The sequence below is a fragment of the Halichoerus grypus genome, chromosome 7, assembly GCF_964656455.1.
Source record: "Halichoerus grypus chromosome 7, mHalGry1.hap1.1, whole genome shotgun sequence".
Lineage (NCBI taxonomy): Eukaryota > Metazoa > Chordata > Mammalia > Carnivora > Phocidae > Halichoerus > Halichoerus grypus.
The window spans coordinates 109,163,419-109,175,812 of record NC_135718.1 but is presented as its reverse complement, the minus strand read 5'-3'; the positions used below and the strand labels follow the sequence as shown (position 1 = coordinate 109,175,812).

The window sequence follows — 12,394 nt, the reverse complement described above, 5'->3', positions numbered from 1 at the left end:
GGTTAAGCGACTGCCTTCGGCTCAGGTCATGATCCTGGAGTCCCGGGATCGAGTCCCACATCGGGCTCCCTGCTCAGCAGGGAGTCTGCTTCTCCCTCTGACCCTCCTCCCTCTCATGCTCTCTGTCTCTCATTCTCTCTCTCGCAAATAAATAAAATCTTAAAAAAAATAATAAAAAAAAAAAAAAAAGAAAAGTAAGTGCCATGCTGAAATCGGTTTTGTTTTGTTTTTGCATTCCTATAGCTATTGTTTTGTGAGGTCTTGGAATGTTTGCAGATAGGTTGATAAATCCTACTAGTATGCTGGTCAAGTCTGTGCATAGCCAAATAAGCCATTTTACCCCAAAAGCACTATGATATAGTCAAACAAGCACTAGACTAATTTGGAAGCCTTGTCTTATTTCTAGGCTGAAATACCTTAGGTGGGTCATTTATCTCTCTGATTCTTATTTTCCTCATTATTAAAAAAAAGGATATTAATAAACATCAGGTTTATCTTACAGAGCTATTAAGACAATCACAGGAGGTAGGCAGAAGATGGAACATCATAAAGAGACATAAAATATAGCGTCATTACTATTGTTATGATTGTTATGACATTTTCATAGTCACCTTTTTTTATTCTGAACTTTGAGGCAGTAGCCACTCTCAGTGGAAAATCTGACCACAATCATTAAAGAACAAGTGAATGTTTTGGATTCATCTAGAGTGGGAAAGCCTGTTTTATGTACCTTTTGACCTTGATGTGTCTGATTTGGGCCATCTGCCTGACTGCGATATTGTTACTGAGATGAGAGATACACCATTAACCTTCATTGTTAAGCTTTTACAATAAGGAGGTTCAAAGCTATTTCTTCCAACAGAGTTGGACAAAGCCATCAAGCATTAGTTATGTGGATCTTGTACCCAGATAAGAGATTCAAAGGTGTTATGTTATGAAGCTTCAAGTAGCTTGGGTTATGGGGTACGGTGGGGGGGCGGGGAGGGGAGAGAGATGTCTGTATTACTTTAAAGTTTGCTTAGATTAAAAATGGATATTCAGGGGGAAAAAATTTGAAATATTATCTGAATAATATTTTTAAAAGTCAAAGAACCAAATTATCTTAGCTTACAGAAGTTTTTATCAACTTTATTTCCACAATATCAGAGAATGTTTTTCTTCCCTTTAGAATAATTTTAAACATTTTCCTCTTTTGAAGATTTTAAACAAATAAACACTAGTTGTTTAAACTGTTAAATATTTTTTGATTCCTTCACTTCACTACAGTGCTTTCATTTTTACATTTCCATTGGTAATAAATTGCATTTATTGAGCACAACTTACGAACTCAACATCATGTGTTAAATTCTTTGACAGATACTGTAAGAGTAAAGACGTAGTATTATTCCTCAGGAAAGTTACAATCCCATTAACAAGACGAAAATAAAACATGGAAAATGAATGAGCCGTACACATAGAATCTTACGATCTCTTAAAGTGTGTAGAACTGACCTAAGAGTAAGATATCATAGAGCTTTAGTGCAATCATAAGAAAGACTTCATGTGGGTGACGGAACTCAGTTTTCAGTTGAACATGAAAAGGTCTATCAAGGGAGGTGAATGGTCCTCCTTGTGTGAAATAGCATGAGAAAATGCTCAGAAGGGAAGCCAAAGGTAGGTCTTGGAGAGCAGTAAAAAGAAACTAGCCTTAGTATGAATTGGTGAAGGTAGGTGGTACATTTGGGAAAACTATTAGTGCCAAGTTATAGAAAGATTTGAATTCCAGACAGAAATCTTTTTATTCAATGATGATGATAATGGGAAATTAGGGGCAGGGCGATAAAATTGTTTAAGTAGTGTTTCTGGAAAAAAAAAAAAAGTATTTTGATGATTCATATGGGTAGATTAGCAAGGAAAGAAATGGGAAGCAGCCCTATCACTGTGCGTTTGTAATAAGGGCCTGGAATCAGGGAGATCCTGATAGGAAGAGATGAAGATGGATGTAAAAAGCCCAAAGGTTACCAGTGAGAGGTGGTAATGAATGGGTTTGATTGTGAGTGAGTAAAAGTTTCAGCTTAAAAAACTTCCTTTTTGGGGCTATAATAGCGTGGTTTACGGAAACAGGTAAGCTAGACTGGGAGGAAGGATGATGAGTTCCTTTCCAGGTAAGCATAGTGCAATGCGATGACAGTGTGTCTAAGTATAAATGCGCAGCAGGAAGTTGGAAACAAGTAGATGGAGGTACAAGAGAGACGTTCAAGTTTGAAATGTGCGAGTCAACAGCAAAAAGAATAATAGTCACATACTACTATAGTGGGTCCTTCAGTAAGGGCTAGAGAGCAAGCTTACCTTGAGAATGTCTGTAATTACTGTGTGTGCACACCACAGCATTAATAAAGAAGACATTACTCGAGAAATTATTGTGTTTCAGTACCCAAGATAAGGAGATGAAATTCAGAGATGGGAAATTACTTGTAGTGATACCGAATTTTCCTAGCAACCTCCAGTTCACTGCTAGTCATGTCTCACTTAACTCCATGTACATCATTGTAAAGCACAACACTTTCTGATGAAAGGTATATGTGCCACTTGGCTTTGATTTGAAATGAATTATAATGTGTTCTCATCCCAACTGTGATTTCATAACTTCCTTGACAAAAGTAGAATGTAATGATCTGCCACAGAGTAAACAATAAATATACGTCCACAATCCCTTTTCTAAAACTTTGGGGATAGATGTTTTGGAATTCAGAATATTTTAGATTTTAAAGTTAAAAAAAATACTTACATTGTATATTACATAATACCGCCCTGAGATCTCATAGTCAAATAGAGTGATTTCTCTAATAGGATATGTCAATATTCATATTTAGTGAGATAGATAAAAAAATCAGCCTCGCATCATTTCAAGACTTTTTCTCTGCTGAATGAATTCAGGCCAGATTTTACCACCAAATGAATAGCAGAAAAATTTGTGGATTTTTGAGTTACTTGGATTTTGGATTGTTTGGATAGGCATGTAATGATTTCAGAAGGGGGGGATAAAGGAGAGCAGAGGCTTTTGGGTTAGGCAAGGGTGGATGGTTGTGGGACTTCACAGAGGGTGGCCAATGAAATTGGACCTTGAACTAAAGGTTAAGAAGGAGCAAGCCTTGTAATTGCATAAGGTAATAGCAAGCATAAAGGCAATGAGATGCCATCGAGCTTTGTCTCTGAGGAACAGTAGGAAGATTTGTGTGGCTGAAGTGGAAAGAGCAAGACCAACATAATGGGAGATTGGTTAGGACATGAGGTCAGGGAGCACCAACAAGACCATAATGAAGCCTTGTTGACCACATTTTTGTGTTTAGTGTAATGGGAAGCCATTGGAAAGCTTTCAACTGGCATTAGTGTGCTGTGATTTCTACTTTTAAAAATTCACTCTTGCTACAAGTATCAAAAAGATAGCAGGAGAATAGAGAAGAGATGTTTTAGAAGACTATTGTGGAGATCCAGGGAAGAGAGTATGGCAGCTTGTACCGGTAGGGTACAAATGGATGGTGGTCCACGGTGGACAAATGGATAAGCAGCCTGTTTGTAACCATATCTGGTAAGAGAGCCTACGGAACTTGAGTTTTTGTATATAAGATATAAAGGGAAAAGAACTGTCAAGGATAAAATATGAATAGTGGCATAAATATCTGAAAAGTAGTACCATTTACCAGGAAGGGGAGGACTGAGAGTAGCAAGTGAGGGAAGTAGAAATTAGAAACCAGGAATTCTTTTTGGATGCATAATTAGACACAGTGATAGCCATGGATATACATGAAATCTAATAGTGGCTACCATTTACAGAGTGATTAAAATGTGCTATGCCCTCTTCTAAGTTCTTTACATTTCTTTCTTTTTTTTTTTTAAGATTTTATTTATTTATTTGACAGAGAGAGAGGCACAGCGAGAGAGGGAACACAAGCAGGGGGAGTGAGAGAGGGAGAAGCAGGCTTCCCGAGGAGCAGAGAGCCCAATGCGGGGCTCAATCCCAGGACCCCGGGATCATGACCTGAGCCGAAGGCAGACGCTTAATGACTGAGCCACCCAGGCGCCCCAGTTCTTTACATTTCTATACACGTTAGATTTTCACAACAATTTTACGATCTCCTTATTTTATCCACATTCTATAGATTAGGGAACTAAAACACAAAGAACACAAGTAATCTACCGAAGCTGGCGTAGTTGGTAAGCAGCAAAACAGATTTGAACCACGGGCTCTGGCTCCATAGTCTCTGCTCCTCGAAAGTATGCTTTTTTGACCGTAGTACCATGTGTTTAAGACACTCAGCATAAAAACTTTGTATTATAATCTTGAGTCAGAAGAATGATTAATAAGCAAAATTAAAGAAAGATGAAGGAAAGGCAAATGTTAGAAAATACCTTCTTCCATTTCATAGTCTGCTGGCGTTATCAGAGTTTAATTTCTTCTATCTCCTTCGTAGATTTTACATCTGAGTTAGCAGTTTTCTGTTTTCCATTCTTTAGAATTAAGGTGGACTTCATAAAAGATGTCTGAGCTTTTAAATGCAAAAGATATTCAGTTTGTACAAATTAGGAGGGATCCTTTTGTGTTTTCATCTCAATAAGCTCTTTTCCCCCAACTTCTATATGGTGCTATAAACATAATAGGCATTTGGTTAATTTTTAAAAATATTTTAAATAAATGAAAATAATCAAGACATTGTTGGAGTGATCTTCAACTGTGCACATTTCTGTAGTATTTTCCTATTAACAGATTACACTCTTTTTAAATGCTTTCAGATTGGGTTGAATTTAGCCCGTATGAGATTGGCATGGCTAAATATGGTACTTTTATGGCTCCTGACTTATTTGGAAGCAAATTTTTTATGGGAACAGTTGTGAAGAAATATGAAGAAAATCCCTTGCATTTCTTAATGGGTAAGTGATCAAAATCTACCATTTGTTTGCTTGACTGTTTTAAATCTTGGAGCATTCTAAGTTATTCTCCATCTTTGCTTTATTTCAGGTGTCTGGGGCAGTGCCTTTTCTATACTGTTTAACAGAGTCTTGGGAGTTTCTGGTTCACAGAATAAAGGTTCCACAATGGAGGAAGAATTAGGTATTGTTAAAACATGTTTCTGCTGATCATATTGTGCTAAATTGATAAATTTTAACGCGCATATATGGAAAATTAAATCACCATTAAGATTGTAATTGTTCTAAAGTTACCAATAACTTGATTAAATCAACTTAAGTATTTCCTAAGAATCATCTGTATATTACTTCTTAAGTATTATTCTGACACGGAGGTTTTGAAATTCGTTAGAACTATTGATTCCTAAGAATAATCTTTAACCGGAGCATCTTCATTCCTCTTTGTCATCATATATCTAAACATACTACTTGCGTTAGAGAATATTCCTTTTATCAAAGAGCAAATATTCCTTTTATCAAATCGCTTTTAAAAGATTAGATGCATCAGCAGTTGAACACAGTATGATACCTAAATTCATGCTTGCCAGCTCATTTACCTCTTAAATACTAACTCACTAGAATTCTGTTAGCTTCGTATAGCTGAGTCATACCAAAAAGGAGGAAAAAATATTTCAAATTACATCTAGTAAATTAACACGAATGATTTTCTTTAAATATAACTCATTGGCCCATAATAAATTAAAAAATAATATTTACAAAACTTGAAAAAGTAGACAGACTCAACTGAGGACCAGTGGTTTTCATTCGTTATAAGATTAATGACAGGAACATCGGTTTTCGTTGATGAGTAAATTTGACTCAAAACAAACAAAATGAAACATCCATTCAGTGTCTCCCAGATGCCTTTCTAGCTGTTCCTTATGGCTATTTTGACTGGCTGTGGGAAGGAGCCTTGAATGCTAAATCTGAATCATGGGGCCAGACCAGCAGGGGCTGGGAGGAGGGTCCTGTAGATTACCAGCGCACTAACTACCTACTACCTCTTCTCTGTCCCTGAAATATCACACAGCTATGTGAGGATAGAGTTCACAGATAACGTAAATGACTTTTTCAACAGTCCATTCATTTTCAAGAATACTTGCATGTAAAAAACTTAATGTAGGATTTTTTATTTATTTTTTTTTGACAAGCTGCCCTTACTTTTTCCAGGCAGTGACAGTTGATTTAATTAAACTTTATATGCAAAAAAAAGAACACAATTGTAACATTAATACACTACAAATTGGCTTCTAAGTAGTGTTATCATCCCTCCTGCAAAATTGATTTTAGCTGCTTGATATTGATATTAAGTGCACAGCAATTTTCCACAGTCCTTAATATTTTCTTTAGTAGTATCATTTGTATTTTGGGGTAGTTGTTCATACGTAATGGAGAAGTGATCTTATGATTGCACTAGCACCAACAATTTTAAAATAAAAACAGTAAAGAAAGCGCTTTGTGCTTGAACTTGCTCCTGTCCTCTGAGCAGCACTGTTAACAAGAGGCCAAGGTATGTGGAACCTTTGAGCCTGCTTCAGCCTTAACTACAGAGCCCCATTCTCTCAAGAGTAACTGGGAGGCCAGGTGTCTCTTGCTCAAATGCTCTGACTTGACTTTTTTTTAAGATTTTATTTATTTATTTGAGAGAGAGAGAATGAGAGGGAGCACATGAGAGGGGGAAGGGTCAGAGGGAGAAGCAGACTCCCTGCCGAACAGGGAGCCCGATGCGGGACTTGATCCCGGGACTCCAGGATCATGACCTGAGCCGAAGGCAGTCGCTTAAACAACTGAGCCACCCAGGTGCCCATGACTTGACTTTTTTTAATGAACATTATACCCCACATGGATAAGTAGCCTGTTGGTGACTCTAATTTTATGGAAATAACTCTTCTCAAAATTTTGTGAAGATTTCAGAAGAAAAGAGAAAAAGAACAGATGCAGCACATGTTATGAGGCTTGCTTCTCTTGCTCCTTCTCTGTTGAATAATCTAGATAAATCTAGATATTTTTTCCTCCTATGGCAGGAAGAGAATAGGGCTGAAATAACAGATCTGGGTGAGCACAATGGCTGAAGGCCAAGGAAAAGGAGAGTGTTTATACTAAATAGTCTTCAGAATAGTCTTTGTTGTGAGATGTTTCCTTTGGAGCCAGTGGTTTGGCAGCCTATTTACTTGTCCTGTGTGTCAGACTGAGGGGGAATATTGTGTACTCGAGATCCACTTGCCAGCAGGATGCGTGTTACCTCAGATTAGGTAAGGGTTTCCAGAAATGAGACCAGAGAGGTGACTGAGGGGAATCTGAAGACACCTGGTAACTCTTTCATCCATCAGGTGACTGAAGTCTACCTCTTAAAGGGGTGCTCAGAGGTGGTTTCTGTGTTTTCTTCCTCCCCTCTGAAGAAAGACATTATGGTAAATTGGACCATAACCTGATAACTCTAAATGAAATTCTTTACAGTCTCAAGGAATTTTGAATGTGAGCAATCTGTGCTTTTGGACAGATGGAGCTGTATGTTCTACTATAATGATGGAAAAAAGATACACTCAAATATTTAGCTTTTCATCTCTTGAAAATATCTTTACAAAAAAGACGATGTTTTAGTGAATCTTTTTTTTGTGAACCATTTTCTTAAATGAGAGTATCAAATAAGACAAAAAAAGAAAAAAAGTGCTTACAGGAAGAAAATTTAGTTCTGCTAAAATACATATACGACTAGAGACACACCTAATGTACAGGACACCTAGAGCGGATCATTTCTTAATACCACCCCTCTTCTATACAACCAAACTACTTTCTGCAATAGTCATGAAATGAAATAAATAATATTAGCTCATGAACATTATCTTTTATTGAATTTCATATGTGTAATCATGCCAGTAAAATTAAATAAAATCTAAAAAATAAAGTCAGCTTACTATCTCAAGCATTTAAAACCCTTCCATTATATACCCTCAATCATTCATGTATATGACATTTATGTAGGTATAGTAAACATATGCAGAGTAATATGGGGAAACTAAATGTTATACATAGATTTCTCCAAGTTTAAAACCCCCCCAAATGATTCTATCACTGAAAATTATAAATTTAGAGTCGTATTTTTTAAAATAAAATAATTCTACTGACTGATAGAAGAAAAAAGTCACTATACAGAAAGTGGTTTTATGTAAGTGTCCAAAGAAAGTTTGATTTTTCTACAAATACTGATGATAAGAATGGTCTGTGTACTCCATAGTTTAGTAAACTTTTACTTGAAAAAAAAAAAAAGCTAGTTATTATGTGGATTTTACTCCTGTCTTTGTTTTAAGTGTTAAGGATTTATGGTTTCCGTTTTAGTTTTTATAACTGCCCTCTTAATATGTTCTGAGGAAGCACAAATTCTTCACACCAAAAGGCACATTTCAACAACCAATTTTCAGTATTATTGAAAATCAAAAGATACCTTATATTAGTAGCTTTTATTCATTTTGAAGGAATTGTTCTGTTCTGTGTCCCCCTGTGGATTTTGGTTTTACCCTGCATTTACCCTCATAAACACCACTTAACATACTTAAGTGAAGAAAAATATACCTTTTTGGTATAACAAGGAGCTTCCTATAACCAGGTTCTTCTTTCTGTCAGGATTAAGACAAACAAATAAACATTCTTTCCTTTAAATCACGAATGAGTAGTTTTAAACTAATTTTTCCTGTTCTAGGAAATTTTGTTGTCCAATGAGAAATTTGAAAATACTAGTAAAACTAATAAATTTAGGTACTAAATTGATCTAAATTTACACTAGTAAACTTGGTAGATCTCACTTGGTGGTGTTCCTGAGATTACTTCCTTACAGTAAATTTAATTGTGAGTCTTGACACCTGAGATCCTTCAACTGTTGGTTTTTTCCCCTGCAGCGAATATAACAGCAGAGCATATTGTGAGTAATGACAGCTCAGATAGCGATGATGAATCACAAGAACCCAAAGGTAAGAGAATCTTCTCTGGCAGAAGTCCATTCGGAAAGGAACTACATGATGTGTCTGATGCTCTCACTCAAGATGCTAATGGTAGTTTCTGCTTAAGCCACTGAGTGATAGAGAATTGTCGCTTTTGGTTCACAGAGAGAATGGATGCTGTGTGTATAATAAAATATGCCAACATAAATATCCCTTATGCTTTTCTCTTTAATACCTCAAAATATTATCTATTGAACAAATGGAGAATAAACTGGGATGGTAGAAATACCGAATTCTAAGTCCGATTAGAGCACCAGGCTTCTTGGCATGAAAATTGTGATATGGGAACGTTTTCCCGTGGCTTTAAAAATTAAAATTTCATCTGTAAAAATTTTATTATTAATAAAGTATCATGTGAACAATTTTTCTCAGCCCATTCCTGAGCCTTATCCCGTTGTCAACAACCCATCTCTTGGGGAAGGATTATCAAGAAATTTTTTTCGTAGACGTTATTTTTAAGTGTAAATGAGTTCTTTCACATGTTGACAAGGCAGTTTTCAGCTTGGTGTGGGTCACAGGATCAGGGAGGAAGTCGGGGCAGGGATAAGGGGAGGATCAGGGATATTTGTTGCAAATGTTACATGGTAAAATGGAGTGATTTTACAACAACTGGGTAAACATCCTATGACCCTGTGAATGTGCTCACCTAGATTTTAGAAGATGTTAAATGCTTTCTTGCTCTAAATTCATGAATTCCTCCTGCCACGGTATAGACATTGGAAGAGTCTGTTTTATCCTTGCTGAATCAACATTAAAATTAAAATGAGTTTGTATAAACTAGAGGAAAGGTACCTTCTCTGGGAAATGCAGGTCCACAAGCCCACAACTCAGCTAGCCTGTAGTTTCTTATAAAATTGAAAAAATGAACCCTGCCCTGGGCAGACAGAACTCTTGACCAGGCACAAGGTTTGGCCCCTGCTCCCAGTCTCCTCTTCAGTCCTATTTGCCCACTCTCCTGCTGCTTCATGCAGCCAGAGATTGGCCTAATTCCATATTTTAGGCAGGAACCCTGCCCTGGAAAGCACTCAGTCCTCATTCTGGCTCCTTCATAATTTTAACTTTAATTTTTTTAGTTGTTTAGGTCTTATTTATTTATTTATTTACTTACTTATTTGACAGAGAGAGACACAGCGAGAGAGGGAACACAAGCAGGGGGAATAGGAGAGGGAGAAGCAGGCTTCCCGCGGAGCAGGGAGCCTGATGCGGGGCTCAATCCCAGGACCCCGGGATCATGACCTGAGCCAAAGGCAGACACTTAACGACTGAGCCACCCAGGCGCCCCTAGGTCTTTTTTTTTTTTTTTTTGAATTTTGAATTTCCTTTTAATGAAGGGTGCTAGCCAGTACAAAGGGGATAGACAGTACATGCCTAACATTTCTAGAATTAATGTGTATCGATAAAGGGACTGTTAGGTAGGTGTCATAATGGCTTGTTAATTATCAAGGAAATTGCTGTAGATGGTCGGTACATTTGATCACCTCCGGTTATCTTAAGGTGGAGAAGTTCAAAGGCCCTTTGAACATGCCTACTTTGGCTTTAGTACCAACCTAGATTGGAAAATGAGTTTCAGGATGTTCTTAGGGATTTCTTATTAGTTCTTAATATTCATTTTTTTTTCCCTTTTAAATAAAACTCTTTTTAGAGTAGCTTTAGATTCACAACAAAATTGAGCAAAAAGAACAGAGAGTTCCCCTATATTTCCTGCACCCACACACACACAGAGCCTCCCCCACTATCAACATCTTATATCAAAGTGGTACATTTGTTACAATCCATGGAACTACATTGACACATCCTTATCACCCAAAGTCCAAACTTTAGGGTTTACTCTTGGTATCATATATTCTTTAGGTTTTCACAAAAGTAGGATGACATGTATCTACTATCATAGCCTCATATGGAGTATTTTCACTGCCCAAAGCGTCCCTCTGTGTTGTTTATTTATTCCTCTATCCCCCCCACCCCAGTATCAGGCAACCACTGATCTTTTTACTGTCTCCACAGTTTTGCCTTTTCCAGAACTCAGATTTTGGAATCACACAATACATAGCCTTTTCACATTGGCTTCTTTCACTTAGTAATATGTATTTGAGTTTCCTCCATGTCTTTTCATGGCTTGATAGCTCCTTTTTTTTTTTTTTTTTTTAAGCACCAAATAACATTCCATGATCTGAATGTACCAGTTTATTTATCCATTCACCTACTGAAGAACATCTTATTTGCTTCCAAGTCTTGCCAGTTATAAAGCTGCTATAAACATCCATGTTCAGATTTTTGTGTGGATATGTTTTCATCTCCTTTGGGTAAAAACCAAGAAACATGATTGCTGGATAAAGTGGCTGTACTGTTTTGCATTCCCACGAGCATGTATGAGTGTTCCTGTTGCTTCACATCCTCACCAGCATTCAGTGATGTCAATGTTTAGGATTTTGGTGTTTCTAATAGGTGTGTAGTGTTATCTCATTGATGTTCTAATTTGTATTTCCCTGGTGACATATGATGTGGAGCATCTTTTCATATGCTTACTTGCCATTTCTATGTCCTCTTTGGTGGGCTGTCTGTTACCCATTTTTTAACTGGGATGTTTGTTTTCTTATTGTTGAATTCTAAGGGTTCTTTGTATATTTTGGATAACAGTCCTTTATCAGATGTGTCTTTTGCAAATATTTTCTCCCAGTCTGTGGCTTGTTTCCTCATTCTCTTGAGGCTTCTTCATTTTTCATCATATGATTTTGAGCAAGGTCATTAGGAATTTTCAACTTTAGTTTCTTCAGATCTATACCGGCATCATTTTACCTGCTCTCACAGAATTGTTATAATTATCAAATTGCAAATGCATACAGAGGGCTTTAAGTAAAAGGCTATGCAAATAAAAATTTACTTAGTATTATAACTAAAAAGCAGCCAGTTATCATTTATCTGTTGACTGCTGGGTTTGTCCCACAAATGATGCCATTTCCAAATATCTCATAAGGAAAGTAGATCTTCTTCTGGTACAGAAATGGGGTTTATTTAATAATAATAACAATAATGATGATGATAATTATGATGGTGAAGAAGAAGAAGGAGGAGGAACAAGAAGAAGGAAAAAAGGCAAGAAGAGAGGGAGGTGGAGGAGAAGGGAGGAAGCTCCAAATATTTGGAAAATAATTGGTATCTTCTTCGTATCCTATGTAACTGGAAAATATAAATCATTCACTTTATTTTTAAAAAGATTTATTTATTTGAGAGAGAGGGTGCACGCGCGTGTGTGCTCAGAGGGAGAGGGAGAAAGAGTCCCAAGCAGACTCTGAGTTAAGCATGGAACCTGACGCGGGGCTCAATCTCATGACCCTGAGATCACAACCTGAGCTGAAACCAAGAGTCAGTCACTTAACTGACTGACCCACCCAGGCACCCCTAAATCATTCAATTTAAAGCCCAATTTGTTCTTGTGGAAGATTTTCTTTGTCATA

General features: G+C 36.9%; 1 protein-coding gene across 4 annotated transcripts in view; it reads left to right on the top strand.

Annotated features, from left to right (window-relative positions):
• Positions 1-12,394, top strand: part of PLA2G4A (phospholipase A2 group IVA) — a 151,407-nt gene that overhangs the window by 106,253 nt on the left and 32,760 nt on the right. For all 4 annotated transcript variants that reach the window (XM_036070942.2, XM_078078035.1, XM_036070943.2 and 1 more), the window contains 3 exons: positions 4,771-4,908; positions 4,997-5,089; positions 8,838-8,909. In XM_036070942.2, the coding sequence (XP_035926835.1) occupies positions 4,771-4,908; positions 4,997-5,089; positions 8,838-8,909 (303 nt within the window). The remainder of the gene's footprint in view (positions 1-4,770; positions 4,909-4,996; positions 5,090-8,837; positions 8,910-12,394) is intronic.